This window comes from Asparagus officinalis, chromosome 2 (assembly GCF_001876935.1).
Source record: "Asparagus officinalis chromosome 2, Aspof.V1, whole genome shotgun sequence".
In the NCBI taxonomy this organism is placed as follows: domain Eukaryota; kingdom Viridiplantae; phylum Streptophyta; class Magnoliopsida; order Asparagales; family Asparagaceae; genus Asparagus; species Asparagus officinalis.
Genome location: NC_033795.1, coordinates 6605514 through 6623255, shown reverse-complemented (window position 1 = coordinate 6623255; position 17742 = coordinate 6605514). Strand labels below are relative to the sequence as shown.

The following is a 17742-nucleotide window of genomic DNA, read 5'->3' as shown; positions in this document are numbered from 1 at the left end:
AAAAAAAGAGAGACGATAAGGCTTGCAATCGGCATGTGTACTACTTGGGCTTCTTTTTTTTTGCTGAATGGAGTTGCACATGAGATTCCAATGAGAGCTTTTTGGGTTTGCTTTGGGTAAGTTTCTTGGTTAGGTGTAATTTTTAGGTTGAGTCGTTTAAGCTCAATATCATATTAACACACATTATTGGTTCCTTGTATATTAGTAAGCACTATATAATAACAAAAGTTCGGTTCCTTTATATATATATAGATTACATATCTTCTTATTTATTATTGGAGTTTTTTTTGTATCTTTTACTTAGGATATGTAAACAAATATATTTTTCAGTACACAGTGCTGCTTAATTGTTGTCATTCTCGGGTTTAAGGTTATTTGTTGAAGAATATCTTATTCTTAGGTTTTAGACTAATCAAATTTCATCATACATATTTTTTTAAGCTCTACAAATAGAGCATGGCATATGGTTGTTGGGTTTTCGTAAGTAATAACGATTGTTATGGCCTAAGTGTCAACAATCATGATTTGCATTTTCGTCGTTTTGGACTATTCTTGTAAAATGATGGTAGTTTTCTTTTGGGAAGGTCCTTGTCTGATTAACTGCAGTCGTTGTAGCCAGTGTTTATTGAGGCATGTTATCAATCATGAGTTTTTTTGGTGGTTGCGTCCAAATTGTTTACTAATTTTGGGAAGTTATTTGATGAGTCGTTTAAATCAGTAATTTTAAAGATCAGTCAAACGAGGTGAGTTTTTGTATTATGTTCGAGGTTTGTGGTTTCGAGCCGGATGACGGTCGATTCTTCGAACCCTTTGATGTCTCCTTGTTGCACTGGTGGCCGAGGCATGATGAGTTTGTCGGTGTCGTACGGGTGTTCCGGGTTGGTTCCGTCGATCCAGATGAAATTCCGGTCGACGACTGAAATCCGGTCGACGAAGTAACGTGTTTTCTGCTGGTTCAACGCTATTGTTTTGTTACGTGTTGCGGGGGTGTGTTTTTGGTCTTTTGGTTGTGGGGAGTATTTGGTCTGTATGTTTGAATCAAAGTCTAAATCCGAAATTGATTGTTTGTTGAAATTAAATATAATATATAGAGGATCAATAGCCTAAAATTTGAGTGAAGTCTATGAACTTTAATCCTAGGGTAATCCTAAATTCAAATATAATCCTAAATCTCAGCGATGTCTTTCAGATTCTCTTCGAGTATACAGAGGCCATCAGATCTTACTACCCGACACATGTCATGAACAAAAAACAAAACACAAAACAAAGGCAACAGAAAATATACTTGCTTTTCAGTGTTCACTAATTAGAATATGTTACAGGCATCACATTGAGAAGCTGAGCAGAATTTAGGCTGAAGGCAACTTTAAAAGACAAACCTTAATTGAAATTAAGCCAACATACGCTGCTCTCGCATTCGGGAGTTACAGTAAGGATGAAAATTTGGCAAAAGGGTGATGTGTTATTTTTTTGGGTCGCTCCGTCAGTCAAAAGGATTCATTAGATAGCTGTCCATAAAAAATTTTTTTTTTTTTTTTTTCATCGACTAAACCAGATGCATCGGCTAAGATGTTTAAGAGATAGTGAAAACAAACAATCATAACTATCTAATTCCATTTGAGCTGGCATACCTATCTTTATTTCCCTTTTTGACATCGTTAGCATTTTTGCATCACTAACACTGGATGCATCACGAAAGCTTGGCCGGACATACAGTCTGCAGATAAAGATTGAAATCACGATGGATTAATGGTGTCCTTGGGATAGCACTAATTTCGATCGATAACGGTGGGATAAGGGTTTTACAGCTAAACAGCTACTATAGACTGTCGAGCGTTTGTGCAGTAAACCGTCATTTGGTTCAAAACATCTAAACTAGTTGAAACTTGCAGAAACCTCTTTTCCGCGAGGGATTAAGTTTTGTTTTTTGCCATGAATACGCGGTCATGACGATGTCTAGTCCATATTTGCCGTTCGTAAGTGTTTGATTTGATCTATATCAGAGTTTGGTGGGATTATCGGACAAATGGCAAATACTAATTTGAAGATTTAGGGGAGCTCGCAATGGTTGTCCGATCAGTTGGATTTACTGCGAAGATGTGGTTATTATGGTCAAAGAGTAGTCGGATCCTTTTTAATAGCATAGTAATGGCAGCAGAAATAGCTAAAAGAATGTTGAATTAATTCTGCAATAAAGTGGCCAGGCACTCAAACATGGCCCGTGGTGCAAATTCAAGAATTCGCTGCTCCCGGCTAGGAGTTTCCATGAACTGGCGAGACACGAAATTGAGGATATGATTGCTATGAATTAAAGATTTAAAGATGATCCAACAAAGAGAGAATATTCATATTAGTACTGGGTTTGAAGTTATCCAGTATTGGTGTCGAGACCCAAGAATCGTGCAATGCCGAGTGCAATTATACATAGTGTGATGTAGGATACTGTGTTGTCACACTATGCTAAGGCAAAAGAGCAATTTGCATTTGGTCATAGAGATTACCTCCTTCAGTACATGACATATGCAATATAATTTCTGTTTAGTACAGTTTGTGTTAAGGGTTCATGTTTCAGTGAGTGAATAACTATGAAGAATGGCGTAACTTGCCTTTTGCTCAAGCTGAGAGTTGAGGAAGAACCGATAGCAGATTCGACGGTATACGAACCCCAAAACATTCTGCCGAATATAGATTTGGGGATAAATGGTGTATAGATATGGCTAGAACAAAGGAAGAAACTATCTGGCGAAAATTGGAGGTTCCAAACATTTAAGTAACAAATAACCCGAGATTATTGTATGGTAAAGCGGGGCAAAAATCTGAAGTCTATTTTAAATAACTTACTAATAATTGTATGGTTAAAGATTTGATTAAGATTTTTGGGGAGGCTGAAGTAGTATCTAGGTAGATTAAAATTCGGCCATGTAGCAAAAAGAGTGATGTTTTTGAAATATTCGAAGGAGATAATGGTTTTTATATTTATACAGATAACAGAGTCGCATCATTGATTAACACTAGTGTACTAAGGAAGGCGTGAAATATGATTTTTGTGGGAAGTGTATTATTTCGAGGCAAAATGACGATAAAGATGGCTTGTGTCGTGGATTAAATTATAAATCGCTAATCTAATAAACACGATAATGCCTTTACCTTGTTTGTTAAGTATTGTTTGGGCGATCATTTGATCCAATTCGCTTCATATGTAGGAGCTCGAATTTCAGTTTGGATATCGGCATCAGTTGTAGTATTCACCCAAATGGTTGCAGGGATTAGTGATGGGCAAAATCTAATGGATTAAGATGGATGTCCATTGTCAATGGATTCCTAAGGTGCTATAGGTGAGTATTCTTTACTTGCTGCTTAAGAATATTCATGTTCAGGGCTCTGAGCTGGTAGTGAGTGAGGAACCTACATTGCATAGTGGAGGAAAAGGAAAACAAATTGATCAAATTTCGATGCAAATTAACTAAATCGGTTTGAGGAGGACATTGAAAGGTTCGACACGATTAGATATATAAATTAAGCTTAGGCATTTGTTGTTCTCTATTAAGTGTAGCTACTTTTCGTGGTTGGTGAATTTTGACTATTGATGGAGAGCGATCGAGTCAGAACATCATGCATTCTCTTAAGAAAGCCCCTGTACAATTAGTACCGGTCTAAAAAGTCTATAAGACACTAATAGAAAGAACGCAAACATTTAAAATTTCAAAAAATAATAAAAGTTGGGTTAGTTTTGTGCCGAAGCTAGATATCTTTTACGTTCTGTAAGTGAAGTGAATTCTCTTGGTTTGGTTATATATGTTTTTGGTTCCACTCCCCCGTCAATAAAGGCGCAATGATCGTTTCCCACATAGAAAGAGGTCATAGATTTAGTATTTATTCAGCTGTCTTTGTTCATCCATCACATTTATAGGGCAGCTAAAATTTTGTAGGGAACGAGGTGTGGCCGTACATAGAGCTTATGAAAACATTACGAAGTTTGGCCGATTTTCAATTCAGGTCTGGATCTTCCTCGAAATGTTACTTTGCATTGACAGCTTAGATTCGTCTCCCTGCACGTTAGAAAGAATAATTGCTTCTCAATACAAAAAGAGGTTTTACATATCGAATTAGGGAAATATGGATGGTCAAAACCATATCACTATGCGACTAGCTATATCGTGGGAAAACATATCGACACATAGGGAAATGATGGATTGGTCAAACCCATATCATATTGGCGAGCTAGGTATCCGGGGAGATATACAGACAAGTAGTAAATATACAGTAGTGTCGATATCGAATGTTGTTTACGGAATAATAGTCAAGGCTTATATATCGAAAATGGTAAAGCCTAAGGTGTTTTAAGAAATTTATCTCTATATTTTAAATGTTTTAGATAGACTCCCCTGACTTTTTGAATTCAAATATTCAGATATAATCAAGTTCAACCTCTCCGTCCTGATTATCTTCTATCTATTATTCAAACTTCACGGGTAAGATATAATTGGTCCGCATCGCATATTGAATCATACTCTCTTTTAAAGTTAGAAGTTCGGGAACATATTTTCCATGATCATATTACCCTTTAATCTTTTTTAAAATATTATATTACCTAACATGTCTAATTACATAACTCTCTTTTAAGATGTAATTAAATGATTTACCCTATTCATAATGAGACTTAGCATGTTATTAGATAAATGAGAATGTTTTGATATAATTTAAATCTGTATTATTTTGTTCGTTAAGAGAAATCACAAAAAAATTATGCTAGCGCTACCTAAAGTTTTTGGACTTTGCTATAAAAATTCCTTCAAGTTTTTTAAATTGCAAAGCACACCATACAAATTCAAAAATTTTATTAAAATATCTTAAAAATTATAATTTTACTTATTTCCAATTTCAGTGAGAAATCTAAAAAACCTATGCTAGCTAAAAACTTAATTTTTTTTACTTTAGAGAAAGTACTGGTAAGTTTTAAAATTTACAAAAACACCCCTAAAAATTCAATTTGTAAAAAATATCTTGAAAATTTTAAACCTATAATCAGATTAAAAACCTACAAATACACAAACAATGCCTAAAAATTATGAACTTTATAATAAACACTACTAATATTTTTACAATCTATACTACATATAAAAGAGGATTGTCGTGTTAAAACGTTTGATTTTCATTTTTACCCCTTTAACTTTGATAATTCTCAAATATACATTAATTGTAATTAATCATTCACTAATTTTATGACTCTTATTAATTATATATTTCTCCACTTTTCAAAAACATTCGGTCACACTATTATTTTATTATTTAAATAGAAAATTTGAAATTTTATCCCTAATTTTAATCCTCACATAAAACTTAAAATTCTTAAAAATTAAAAATAAACAAAAATTCATTAGGTTTATGCCTATAACTTTGGGTTTCACCTCTATATGGAGAACTACCTGTTACCTTATATCTTATTATTCTTTCAAAAATATGATAATAGTATGAAACCATAATTTGCATTTATTGTGATATGTAATAGTAATTAATAGTATAATGAATTTAATTAGTATTTTGATTAATAAATTATACTATAATTTAATAATTATAAATTTAGTAAATTATTTACTTATAGTAATAAACTAATTATTAAATTAAAATGGAGTTACTAATAGTATTATAATTATGCCAAGTATAATATTATTTATTTAAAAAATAAAAAACTATTTTATGTTATAATTATTCTAATAATTATAATAATTATCCAAACTATAATTGATCATACAATTATTATATATCAATTTATTCATTTAAATAAAATTGTAATTGTTCAGAATTTATATTGCTATATATATATTAGTCAATTATTTTTTGTAGGGCCATGAAAAAAAATTAAAAGCATAAATAAAACATGCTCTCGTGCGAAGCAGCGTGCACTATTACTAAGTTTCTAATGGGTAGATAATATCAAACCCCAAGAAGCCTATCAATGTTTTGCAGTAACACCCAATTACCTATAAAAAAGCCCCAAAACTATTGAAATTGTAAAACTCCCAATAAGTTTCCGCGATCTGTATAGAACCCCCCCCCCCCCCCAGTATTTCTAATAGGGTAGATAATATCAAACCCCAAGAGACTTTCATGTTTGTGGCAGTAAACACCCCATTACCTATAAAATAAGCCCCACAACTATTGAAATGTAAGAAAACTCCCAATAGTTTCCGCGATCTGTATAGAAGCCCCCCCCCCCCCCCCAGTATTTCTAATAGGGTAGATAATATCAAACCCAAGAGACTTTCAATGTTTTGCAGTAAACACCCAATTACCTATAAAATAACTCCCAACACACTATTGAAATTGCAGAAAACTCCCAATAAGTTTCCGGCGATGCTGTATAGAAGCCCCCCCGGCGCGTCCCGCGCCACTCCACCGTTTTGCGCCGGTGACCCATTTAGATCCTAAATGTGAACCGACTTCACCAGTGGGTTTTGTCTACAAAGCCTGCGAAACTTATCGAGGGTTTAGTGGGATTTCGGAATCTGTTTGAGGGTTTAAAATTTCACCCAAAGAATTGATCACCTGAGCAAGTATTTTGTTGGGTTGAGTTTGAAGGCGAGAACAACAAGCCCGGCCGTGCGTGGACGACCTCGGCCATGACGTAGAAATGGTCATGATTCGGTACGAAACGCCCTCTAGCGCCGAGTGACGAGGAGTGGCGGTCACCGCCCCGCCGTCACCTTCGGCCTTCACCGGCTGCCTTCCGGGCCCACCCGAGACGCGCCGGTCACGCCTGTCTCTTCGCTCCTCCCGATTCCCATCTCTCACCGATCGAAGCACCGCACCGCACCGGCAGCCGCAGGAGGAGAGATGAGAGAGAGAGAGAGAGAGAGAGAGGAGAGAAACGCATGCAGGGGAGAGAAAATGAACAGATTTGCCTCGGGATTTAATTGTCTGAATTTAAAACTTTCCATGTATAGGTAAAATCTAACGGGACGCTCTTTTCGCGAAACCCGCTTTGGTTTGGGTGAGCGGAAGGCGGTCCGGCGTTGGGGAGCGAATTTTTGGGTGGCGATTCGCGGTGAGGTTGTATTTATCGTTTGATACGGTAACGTGTTAGGGCTCGCGGCCTATTTTCCCTCTGGTCCGTCGGTCCTAACACGATGGTTGGGACCGAATCAAGCCCATGAGTATTATTGGGCCTGCTGTGAGGACAAGACTGAGCTAGGTGATATAATTTTTTTTAAATATTGGGGGTGATTGCATGGCGAATTGGCGCTTAAATACCTATAATGTTCCCCGTACTTACATACTCTCAGTCATTTTTCACGGTAGTTATAATAGGGTTCGTTGAGTATGCGAAATGAGTAGGAATGAAATAATAATTCTCGACGTCAATTTTTTGGTACGCGGAACGTTAATTTTCGGGATGCGAACGAAAAACCCTGTAAAAAAACAAAGCATGCAGGGTTAATTCCGATTTAAGCAAACAAAAGGATTAAAAAAAAAGTCGAATTTGACATGAGAAACCGTAGGGAATTCTTCAAAGAGCGTTTTTCGATAGCTATGTACTAAACGGGTCATTCAAAACAAGTGAGAGGTTAAAAAGAGAAAAATCGGGAGCATTTGACGCGGCCCAAGACGTGAGAGGCCAATAACATTTAGTGTTGCGGCCTTTTTTCCAATCCAACAAACTATGAACAGGTCCATATAAACGTTTGAGCGTGAGAAAATATCTTCTCCGTGTTCGAGTTGTAGCTATTAATTAAATAAATAAATAATTATACGTGCTGGAACTCAATCCTCCCTCTATCCCTCTCGAAACCCTAGATTCGATTAGTCTCCTTCTCCCTCCTCGATTTCTTAGGGTTTCGTCGCAATCGATGGCGGATTCGAGCAATAGCAACGTCAGCGACGAAGCCAGTATGGATGAGCAAGCAGAGGAGGCCAAGATCAAGAACGAGGCCGAGAAACCGCCGCCGCAAAGGCCGCCCTTGAGGCGACCTTCAAAGCCCTAAGGCCTCCAAGGCCGCTGCCTCGCCTCCGAGGCCGACGCCTCCTCCGACGATGACGACGATGCGGACTCTGACCTCTCCCAGCAGGCCCGCGGGCCCGATGACCCGTCCGAAGTGCCTCGCCGCTGGAGCCGGAATCGCTGGAGGAACCGCCGGCGCCCCGTCCACCTTCACGGTGGTCGCGAAGGACTCCGACGGCCGAAGGATATCGATCGGTGGGGCCGACGTCAAGGTCAAGATCTCGCCTGGCGTCGGTGTCGGGGGATCTGATGTTGAAGGGATCGTGAAGGATCAGAACGATGGGAGCTATGCAGTGACCTATGCTGTGTCTAAGAGAGGGAATTATATGGTTCATGTCGAGTGCAATGGGAGGCCGATCATGGGCAGCCGAATATGGTGAACCAAATATGCCTAATATGCTAATTATTCCGATCGGTTGTCGGGCTTTTCCGGCTTTATCGGGATGGTGCCTGGTATGGTTCAGGATCTTCTGGTGGAGTTTTGATGCCGGGGATGACCGGAGGTGAGATTTGTTTAATTTATTTGAATGGTAATTGGTTGAAAGCTCTACTAAGTTTGCTGGTTTGTAGGATGAGCACAATGGGGAATCTAATCAGCAGCCGATGGCGCCCTCTGCTGCTGCAATGGCAGCAGCTCAGGCGATCGTGGCGGCAGCAGCGTGCACAAGGCAGGCACGAGTCGGCGCAGGCGATTCAGGTTTGGATTCTGCTTCCTACGTTAGCATTTGGTCTTGCATAACCTTTAGTAGCTCTTATTGCTTTCAGAACGGGATGATTCGTTCCTTGTTGGCTGGTTTTCGGATTTAGTTTTGACTATTGTTGTAATTGATGAAGAAAAGTGTGATATTCTTACAATTTGTTGTTATACTTTCTCCTAGAGTTGACATGAAATCCTTGTGTGTAGCTAAACTTAGCAGTTACTTCTGGTTGGTTTAAACTCTGTAGTCTAGAGTTAGCACATTTGATATTATTATTATTATTATTATTATTATTATTATTAGTATGGGGCATTGGAAATTTGGTGCATCACAACATGCCATGATATTGTCCTTTCGAGTGGTACGAGTCGTCGTGCGAGCACATTTGATCGCGGAATTATTAAGGATGTCTTTGTGAAGAAAATAGCAAAAACCACACGAACAATTCAATATGGCGAAGGAAAATACCTTCTCTAGATTATGAAGAACAATAGATTACAAACAATGTTGTAAATAGCGGCCAATAGCGGGGCTATAGCGGCGCGAATAGCGGTCGCGGCCCTTCAGCGCTACGCGTAGGGGTTTTGCGGCTGGCTTAAGCGGAAAAATCCGCTATTCATTCGAATAGCGCGTAAAAGCGGATTTTAGCGGGTTAAAAACGGGTTTTCATGGTTTAAAGCGGATTTTCGCGGTTAAAAGCGGCTAAACCCGCTATCACACATATTATGATCAAGGTTGCTGATAGCGGATCGCGTCGTGTCGCGGCGAGGTACCGCTAAGGCTATATCGGGATATTGCGGCGAAATCGTGGCAAATAGCGCACAGTCAAATAGCAGTCAAATTTAAATATATTTAAATATCCTAAATAATAAGAAAATTCATAAAAAATCTAAAAATTCAATTAGTTGTAAATTTCTTGTATTATCAATAAATAACAATTAATAAGCTTGTTGTATGAATGAAACTATGAAGAAATTTAAGAAATATAGCATCATAATATGTGTGATAGCGGGTTTAGCCGCTTTTAACAACAAAAATCCGCTTTTAACCGCGAAAATCCGTTTTTAACCGCGAAAACCCGCTTTAAACCGCTAAAATCCGCTTTTACGCGCTATTCGAATGAATAGAGGATTTTCCCGCTTAAGCCAGCCACGAAACCCCTACGCGTAGCGCTTAAGGGCCGCGACCGCTATTCGCGCCGCTATAGCCCCGCTATTGGCCGCTATTTATAACACTGATTATGATGCTATATTTCTTGAATTTCTTCATAGTTTCATTCATACAACAAGCCTACTAATTGTTATTTACTGATAATACAAGAAACTTACAACTAATTGAATTTTTAGATTTTTTTAATGAATTTTCTTATTATTTAGGATATTTAAATATATTTAAATTTGACCGTTATTTGACTGTGCGCTATTTGCCGCGATTTCGCCGCAATAGCCCGATATAGCCTTAGCGGTATCTTGCTGCGACGCGCCGCGATCCGCTATCAGCAACCTTGATTACAAATCTCTTTCCTCACAATCTCTCTCTAGAATAAAGAACAACCTCTCTATTCTCTCTAGATTACAATAGCAAGCACTCTATTAAATCTCAAAACTCTAATTGATGTCTAGGAACCCTAAACAACCTGTATTTAAAGAGTAATCATCGTGGGTGGCAAAGTGATAAATATCTAAGACAAACCCAAATAGGATTCGCCCAGACTAGGAATCCAAACTGGCCCAGTAACCCGCTATCGGTCGACTGATGAAGGCTCATCAGTCGACCGATAGGTCTTCATCGGTCGACCGATAAGGTGAGATCAGTCGATTGTCCAGTGCGGCTGTTTTTGTTGCCTACAGGTGCATGTTGTCGGTCGACCGATGGCAAGCTTCGACCGACCGACCAGAGGCATTTTCCCAGCTTCGAATTTTCCTGGGATTATGAAAAATCCACATTCGCCAACTAATCCACACTTCTATTCTCAAGCTACGATGAGAATCATTTATCCTCAAGCTCCCACGAGGATCGCTAAGTTTACAAAACAGAGAATATACACCTGTATCATCGAGTAACAATATGTCATGATAATCTCATAGTGTATATACTTATTGCAGGCATATATGTTTCTTGAAGCTTATATCCAACGTTTAAGTTTCCTAGTGGATGCGGTGATTCGGTGATTGATCTCGAACTGACATATTTTTGCTTCTAGTTAATTTTGTGTCGTAAATGTTATGACATCTGCTTGGATCTTATTACCTTTTTTATGAAAATTGTTCTCCGTATAAGTACGCAAATCATTGAATTGAAGTCTAAATCTTTCTTTATACATCTTTATGCTAGATTTTACATTAAATGGAATTGTATTTCAATGTCCTACAATGACCCTGTATAGTTGGAATTTTAATTTTAATCATGCTTCTGGTTATCTAGTTTTTTTAAGTAATCCCTTGTTCAAGATTAGAAATTCAGTAATTTCCCTATGACTCGGGTTTTGCTATTTGATATTGACTCACCTGTTGCAACTTAACATGGTATTGGATCATATTATGTTGACAACCAAATCCCTAATGCTAATCCGTGGGGACCATATTTCTATACCTTCTTGTGAAATCTGCTTTCTTCTACCCTCTGCCCTACTGGTCACCACCTGTACGCCCTGATGCCATCTCACCTTTCACCCTGACTACCTTGAATATCGTCCCGCCCTTGCCCCATTTTTTTTTTCATTTTGTAGCCTTTTATTCATCTTCATCTTGGTGGATTTTCTCTGATCTGGTTAAAGGTTTTTCCAATAAAAAGTTGTTGCTGATCTATTGGATCCTATGTATGTTAACTTGATCTGATGACCGCACTATGAATACTATTTACCACTGATCTGATACCAATATCATACCAATATCGAAGTATAAATCATCTAATGACTGATCTAAGTCGAACTTATGGAATATGGAGTATAATTTCATTTGTCAGGCTCAAAGATGATTCTTTATGTTTTTATCAGCATTTCTTCCTGTAATTTATAGGAGGCTTCTGATACCCTGCAACAGTCTTTTATGCTACTACTTGTTTGTTGCTACAACGGACAGTTCCCTGCAAATATCTTAGTTTGATATTATCTAACAGTCTTACACCCTGCATAGCTTGTAAAATAAAAGTATTATTTTCTTTTGTCAGGCTAGAAAGATGATTCTGTATGTTCTTATCAGCATTTCTTCCTGTATTTTATAGGAGGCTTCTAGTACCCCGCAACACTCTTTATGCTCTCTTTGATGCTACTACTTGTTTGTTGCTACCACGGACATAGTTCCCTCAATTCCCTGCAAACGTTGTAGTTTGATATTGTCTAACACACTGTATAGCTTCTATACTCTTAACTTGAGAACACATTTTTATAAGTGATTCTGTAGCCTAAAATTGTCTTCTTCTGCTGTCGGTGGCGTTCTAAACTATTTATTCAAGTATAACTGGAAATCGAATTTCTTGCTTGCTAATTTGCAAAATAACAAGTTGCATAACGGTTTTTTCCCCATTCCTCCGAATGATGGCTCTCACTTTTTTGACACCCTAAAACTATCACTTTTTGTCATGTGCCTGTATGAGCTCCTTTTGAGCAGCAGACAGTTTCCTATTGGTTGTTTTTCAGCCTTCCATTACCAATCTAGCGACGATAAGAATCAATTGGTGTCTTGATGTATGGCTTTTCCTAGCTCAATATGTGAGTTTGGTACTGTTTTGTCATTGTTGATTGCGAATTTATGTGGCATTATCCATTGTGCTGTCAATTAATAGAAAAATAGAACAATTTTGTATGTTGAATCTTAGTTCTTATTGTTTTCAACTAGAGAACATGGAATCTCAATTCTTTGTGCCCTAACCGAATTTCATCTCTCTTCTACATCTCATATTTTAAATTTGTGTGATTAGGAATATATAATTATCTTTTCTAAAAGATAATGATAGAAATGCTGAATTTTTCTTATACCATGATCAGGATCGCTTGACCCAGCTGCGAAAGCTGATGTCTTGAAAAGGACATTGCAAGTTAGCAATCTGAGCCCACTTCTTACAGCGGAGCATCTTAAACAACTATTTGCTTACTGTGGTACTGTCGTGGATTGTAGCATTACAGACTCAAAGCACTTTGCGTATATAGAATTCTCAAAACCAGAAGAAGCTACTGCAGCTCTGGCCCTGAACAATATGGACGTAGGGGGGCGACCACTAAATGTGGAGATAGCAAAATCCCTCCCATCCAAGAGTGCATTGCCCAACAATTCTTTACCATTAGCACTGCAGCAAGCAGTTGCTATGCAACAGATGCAGTTTCAGCAAGCTTTGCTCATGCAACAAACAATGGCTTCCCAGCAGGCTGCTTCTCGAGCAGCAACAATGAAGTCTGCGACAGATATGGCAGCAGCAAGAGCTCTTGAAATAAGCAAAAAGTTGAAGGCAGAGGGATTAGTTGGCGATGATAATGACATGAAGGAAGCCAACAGGAAATCTGGGTATCGTGCATCATATACTTTCTCTTTAAAACCACTAGCATGGAGAATTGTTTTTGCTTACCCCATAATTAGAAGCTTAAATTTCCTTGCTGCAAATATCATTGCCTATTTATTGTTTCTTTTTCCCCAATTTAAGCATTGCCAGCTTAGCCTTTCTTATTAAAGTTTCCCACCGTAATGAGCTAATCCTGTCTATTTTTAAAGGTCCTCATCTCCTTCTCGCCGCAAATCTAAATCTAGATCAAGATCGCCTATTAAGCATCGGCGTAGCAGGAGGTCTCGTTCTATTTCTCCATCAATCAGATTCTCCAGACATCGAAGGTCACGATCACCAATTAGGTATCACCATTCTAGTCGTGGCAATGAAAGAAGGTCATATAAAGATGATAGGGATAGCTATATCAGGGGTGGAAGGCGAGAGATGGAAAGGTCTCGTGATCACCAATCTTCTAGTTCAAGAAGAAACATGAGCAGGAGTGCAAGTCCTCGTGCAAGAAAACCAGAGCGAACTGGTTCCATATCGCCAAAGAACCGCAGGGAGAGCTCAAGCCCTCGAACGAAGAGGTCATCTCGAGCAAGTTCGAGGTCACCAGCGAAGCATCATGAAGGAAATAGATCTCCAACCCGCGAACATAGGAATGGTACTTCCCATCGCAGTAGGCATTCCAGATCCAGATCTCCTGAGAGAAAGCACCATACTAGCAGTAAAGAATATGCAAAAGATTACGAAAAATCAGAGAGAAAGCACCATACTAGCAGTAAAGAATATGCAAAAGATTACGAAAAATCAGAGAGGAAGCACCATTATAGTAGTAAAGGACATGAAAAAGAATCTGACAAGTCATCAGCAGAGAAGAAGCACTACTCTAGGAGTAAAGAAGATGGGAAAAATTCTGAAAAAATGAGTAAAGATGTAAAAGATTCTGAAAAAACAAAGGATGAGTCCAGGAAATCTGACCGAATTGATGCTGCCAAAAATTCAAGAGGTTCAAGGGAGCCAGCAGATGATAGGAATTTGGATTTGTCTGTAATCGATCATAAGAGGAGCTCCTTACCAGAGGATGGAAACACAAATCATGAGCGAGAAAGCAATCATCATAAAAGGTCAAAACTTGATGATCAAAATACCAAGGGATCTGATACAGTAGGTAAAGATCAAAATGGTACCAGAGAAGTCTTGGAGTCCATTGAAGAAAAAAGGTCCGTGCATAAGAGAAGATCAACATGTAATGATGATGATATTGAAAATAGAGAATCAGGAAGACATGAGAGGTTAAGCTCAAGTTATAAGAAACATGAGAGAACTGACTCTGGTACTAAGGAAAGAGACTCGTCAGCATATGAATCTTCTCGATATAGAGATGACAGGAGGTCTTCACATCATTCTAGTTCAAGATCTCATAGGAGTTCGGGGCATACGGAGAAAAGATCTTCTAGAGATTCCAAAAGTCATCGCAAGGAAGAGAAGTCAGAAGAGGACTATGAAAAGTCTCATCGAGCTGATACCATAGTCAAGGAATCTAGGTCATCAGATAAAACGTATGATAGATTGGAGGCTTTTTCAAAGATGAAGACTGATAGGTCAAGGTCTTATTCACCTGAGGATGAAGTTCGAGGGGGTCTAAAAGGCTCCAGGGAACATACAGAGAATTATCCTGAAAAAATTGATCCTTTGGCGGTTAAACCAGACACTGGTTGTAGCAGTCTTGAGGGTGAGAAACAAGATTCTAGATTTGATCATAACTTAAAGAGAAGTCCAAAGCTACAAGATCATAAAATATCTTTTAGCACAGAAAACCATGGTCTACGTAAGGCATCAGAACTCAAGATGCAAAATGGGGGAAATTCTAATTTATTTGCTCATAAAGATTACGATGTTCAACATGCATTGAATCCTGAAGATGGAACCGTCAAGAATATGGAAGGTCCAACACCAAATGGTAAGGAAAGCTTCAGTTGGAGTCTGTTATGGAATAAAATTGTCTTTACTATGCCTCAATTAAATTGATGTGAGACTTGAATGTTAATTTTGCAGGCTTGGCTGAAGAGGTCCCTAAAATGGAGGCTGTGGATCCTAATATGGAGATAATAAGCAGGCAGGATCAAGATTTCGGTCATGGGAATAGCTTGGCTACACATACTCCAGCTTTTGATGCTTAAGACTGTTTCACCATATAAGTTGAAGTTGATCCCTGGGCTTCAACTGCTACCTATCATAATGTTAATTAACTTGGCTTGCTTCTGATCTAAAAGTTCTGTTTTCAGGAATGAAGATACTATTCTCACAAGAAGAGCTTGAATTGGCATCACTGGCTTTGCCGACATATATAGTTTGCTTTGCAATTCGAGTAGTTTGATGTTCGCTTAGTAATTTGTCCGGTAAGTTCGTCATTGATACACTGTCCAGCTGGCCAAAATCTGCGCATGTTTGTTCTTGCAGGTCCTGAAAGACCTCAGTGAAATATATTTGAGATTGGGGTTTTCTTGAGGGTTGTGCTCTGTACACTCGCCAGTTAAGATTTATATTGTTGGATAATTGTAATGAGCTGGGCTAACAAAACTGTTGATGTTTATCCTTATATTAGGTAGAGAAACTTTTCAATTGGACTACCTAGTTGCCTCCTAAGTGTTCCCTTTTTATTTGCACAAATGTCTACCTGAAGCGGTAGTGTTGTTTGGTCCGTATGGACTGGTAATTTAGTTTCTGACAAATGCAGGGACTTTGCTGTTAACTACTTGATTGAATTTCTGGGATGGTGGGGACTTCCTTTTCAATGAGGTGCATTACTTTGCGAAGCTATAATTTTTTCCTTTGTATTTTCTTAGGGTTTATGTAATCCTGATTGTACTTGTACGGTGATTAGATTCTTCTTTGCCTTTCCTTTTTTATTTTTTTTATTTTTTCCTTTTTTTTTTTCCTTTTTTCCCTTCTTGTTTTATATATGGGTAACAGGATGATACCTGTTCGTTATCTAGAGCATTCGTCTCTGGCAAGGACCGCACATTTCTGTATGCATGCAGGGATCTCGAGAACTGGCGTTTTTTCGTTTGATAAGGCTTCTTCTCCTAATACTTGTGTTGTTGTTCGTGTTGGCTGATAATAGTGGCTTTATTGACATATATTATTAGGTGTTCGACTCTGTTTAGTTTGCTTCTCGTGATATGAAAAACATGTGCAGGTGCCCGGAGTGAACTGCTGTTGGTGCATCATTGGAGTGACTTCACAAAGTTCTTTTCTATTGCAAAGAGGTATGCGGAATTAAGCAGGAATAGTGTTGCAAAGTTACTTCCAAATTTGCATGGTTTTTATTTCGTCCTCAAAAAAGAACCTGGACGTTATGCTATATCTCTTAAGCAGCCCTCAGCTTTAACTAATTAAGGAGATTGGTCTTGTTTATTTAATTTTAGTTCCTCCCCCTTTCTCCCTTTTCATTTTAGTTGTCATATAAATTAGGTAAGCTGCAACTAACACAGAGTGGTGGAGGTGCTACTGCTTCACCATGCCCGTCTTGGCCAGATTGTAGTGTCATGATCTTTAATTCATAGATGACTTTTGATCTCATTAGGTCACATGCAACAAACATATTGATCTTACTATTTCCTCACCGTGTAAACAAATCCAACCTGGAGAAAGTATTTTTTTGACTTTTGCCTTTATTCTTTTCATATTATTGACTAGGCAGAAAAACCAATTTGCTCTGATCTTTTTATCCTATTATTTCCACAAAGGGCTGTAGTATTATTAGCTTCCTTTGTTGAGTTTTTTTACTTCTTGTGGACAAAATCTTAACTTTTAACTTACAGATATGTAGCACGGACACGGATCCGACACGGCCATCCGACACGCCGACACGAGGAAAATCCTAAAAAATACATAGGATACGTGTGTTCGACACGTGTGTCCGACACGGACACGACACGGCTTCATGTTATGCGTGTCCGTGCTTCATAACAGATGCTAACTCACGCATGTAGCTTGGTCGTAAGTCTGATATTCTGATGCACCCATGCTAATTAGCTCTAGAGTGGTAGTTTGTGCTCCACGATTAGTCATTCATTTGACCATGTTTCTTCTGAAACACAGTCATTAGTAATTTCTTTTAATGAGTTTTATGTGCCATTCATATAGGTAATTTAACTTCCTTTGTTCTTTTCTTTTTTTTTTCTTGTTCTTTTTACCCTCCTTTTTTCCATTCTTCGTCCTTCTAAGTAGGATCTGCTGTGGATATTTGGACTTGAAGGCTAGCTGCAGACTTTTCGATTTTCTTGCTCCAGTTAGGACCTTCAGATTGTTTTATACTTTCTAGTAAATTGATATCTATTTACCTGTTCATATTTACTGTTAAATGAGGATGTTCTGGATGGGGGAGGAAACTAGAAAGCATTGGTATCTACGGACAAACATTATCTAACTGACAATACATTTCTTTTATAAAGATCCAGGTGGAAGTGTCGTCGGTATGAAACTTGCCTTCATTCGTTTTGTACTTACTGATTGATTTGTTAAGTTTGTGCCATTCTCTTTTAACTCGTGCAGGTTTAGCCT

The 17742-nt window shown here is 38.3% G+C and overlaps 1 protein-coding gene across 1 annotated transcript in view; it reads left to right on the top strand.

Moving 5' to 3' along the window:
• The window catches only part of LOC109830072 (serine/arginine repetitive matrix protein 5), a 17792-nt gene extending 263 nt beyond the window's left edge, over positions 1–17529 (top strand). The window contains 8 exon segments of the mRNA XM_020397223.1: positions 7933–7993; positions 7996–8452; positions 8455–8589; positions 8592–8696; positions 12683–13196; positions 13401–15136; positions 15232–15975; positions 16150–17529. Coding sequence (XP_020252812.1) covers positions 7933–7993; positions 7996–8452; positions 8455–8589; positions 8592–8696; positions 12683–13196; positions 13401–15136; positions 15232–15356 — 3133 coding nt within the window. The 3' untranslated portion in view covers positions 15357–15975; positions 16150–17529.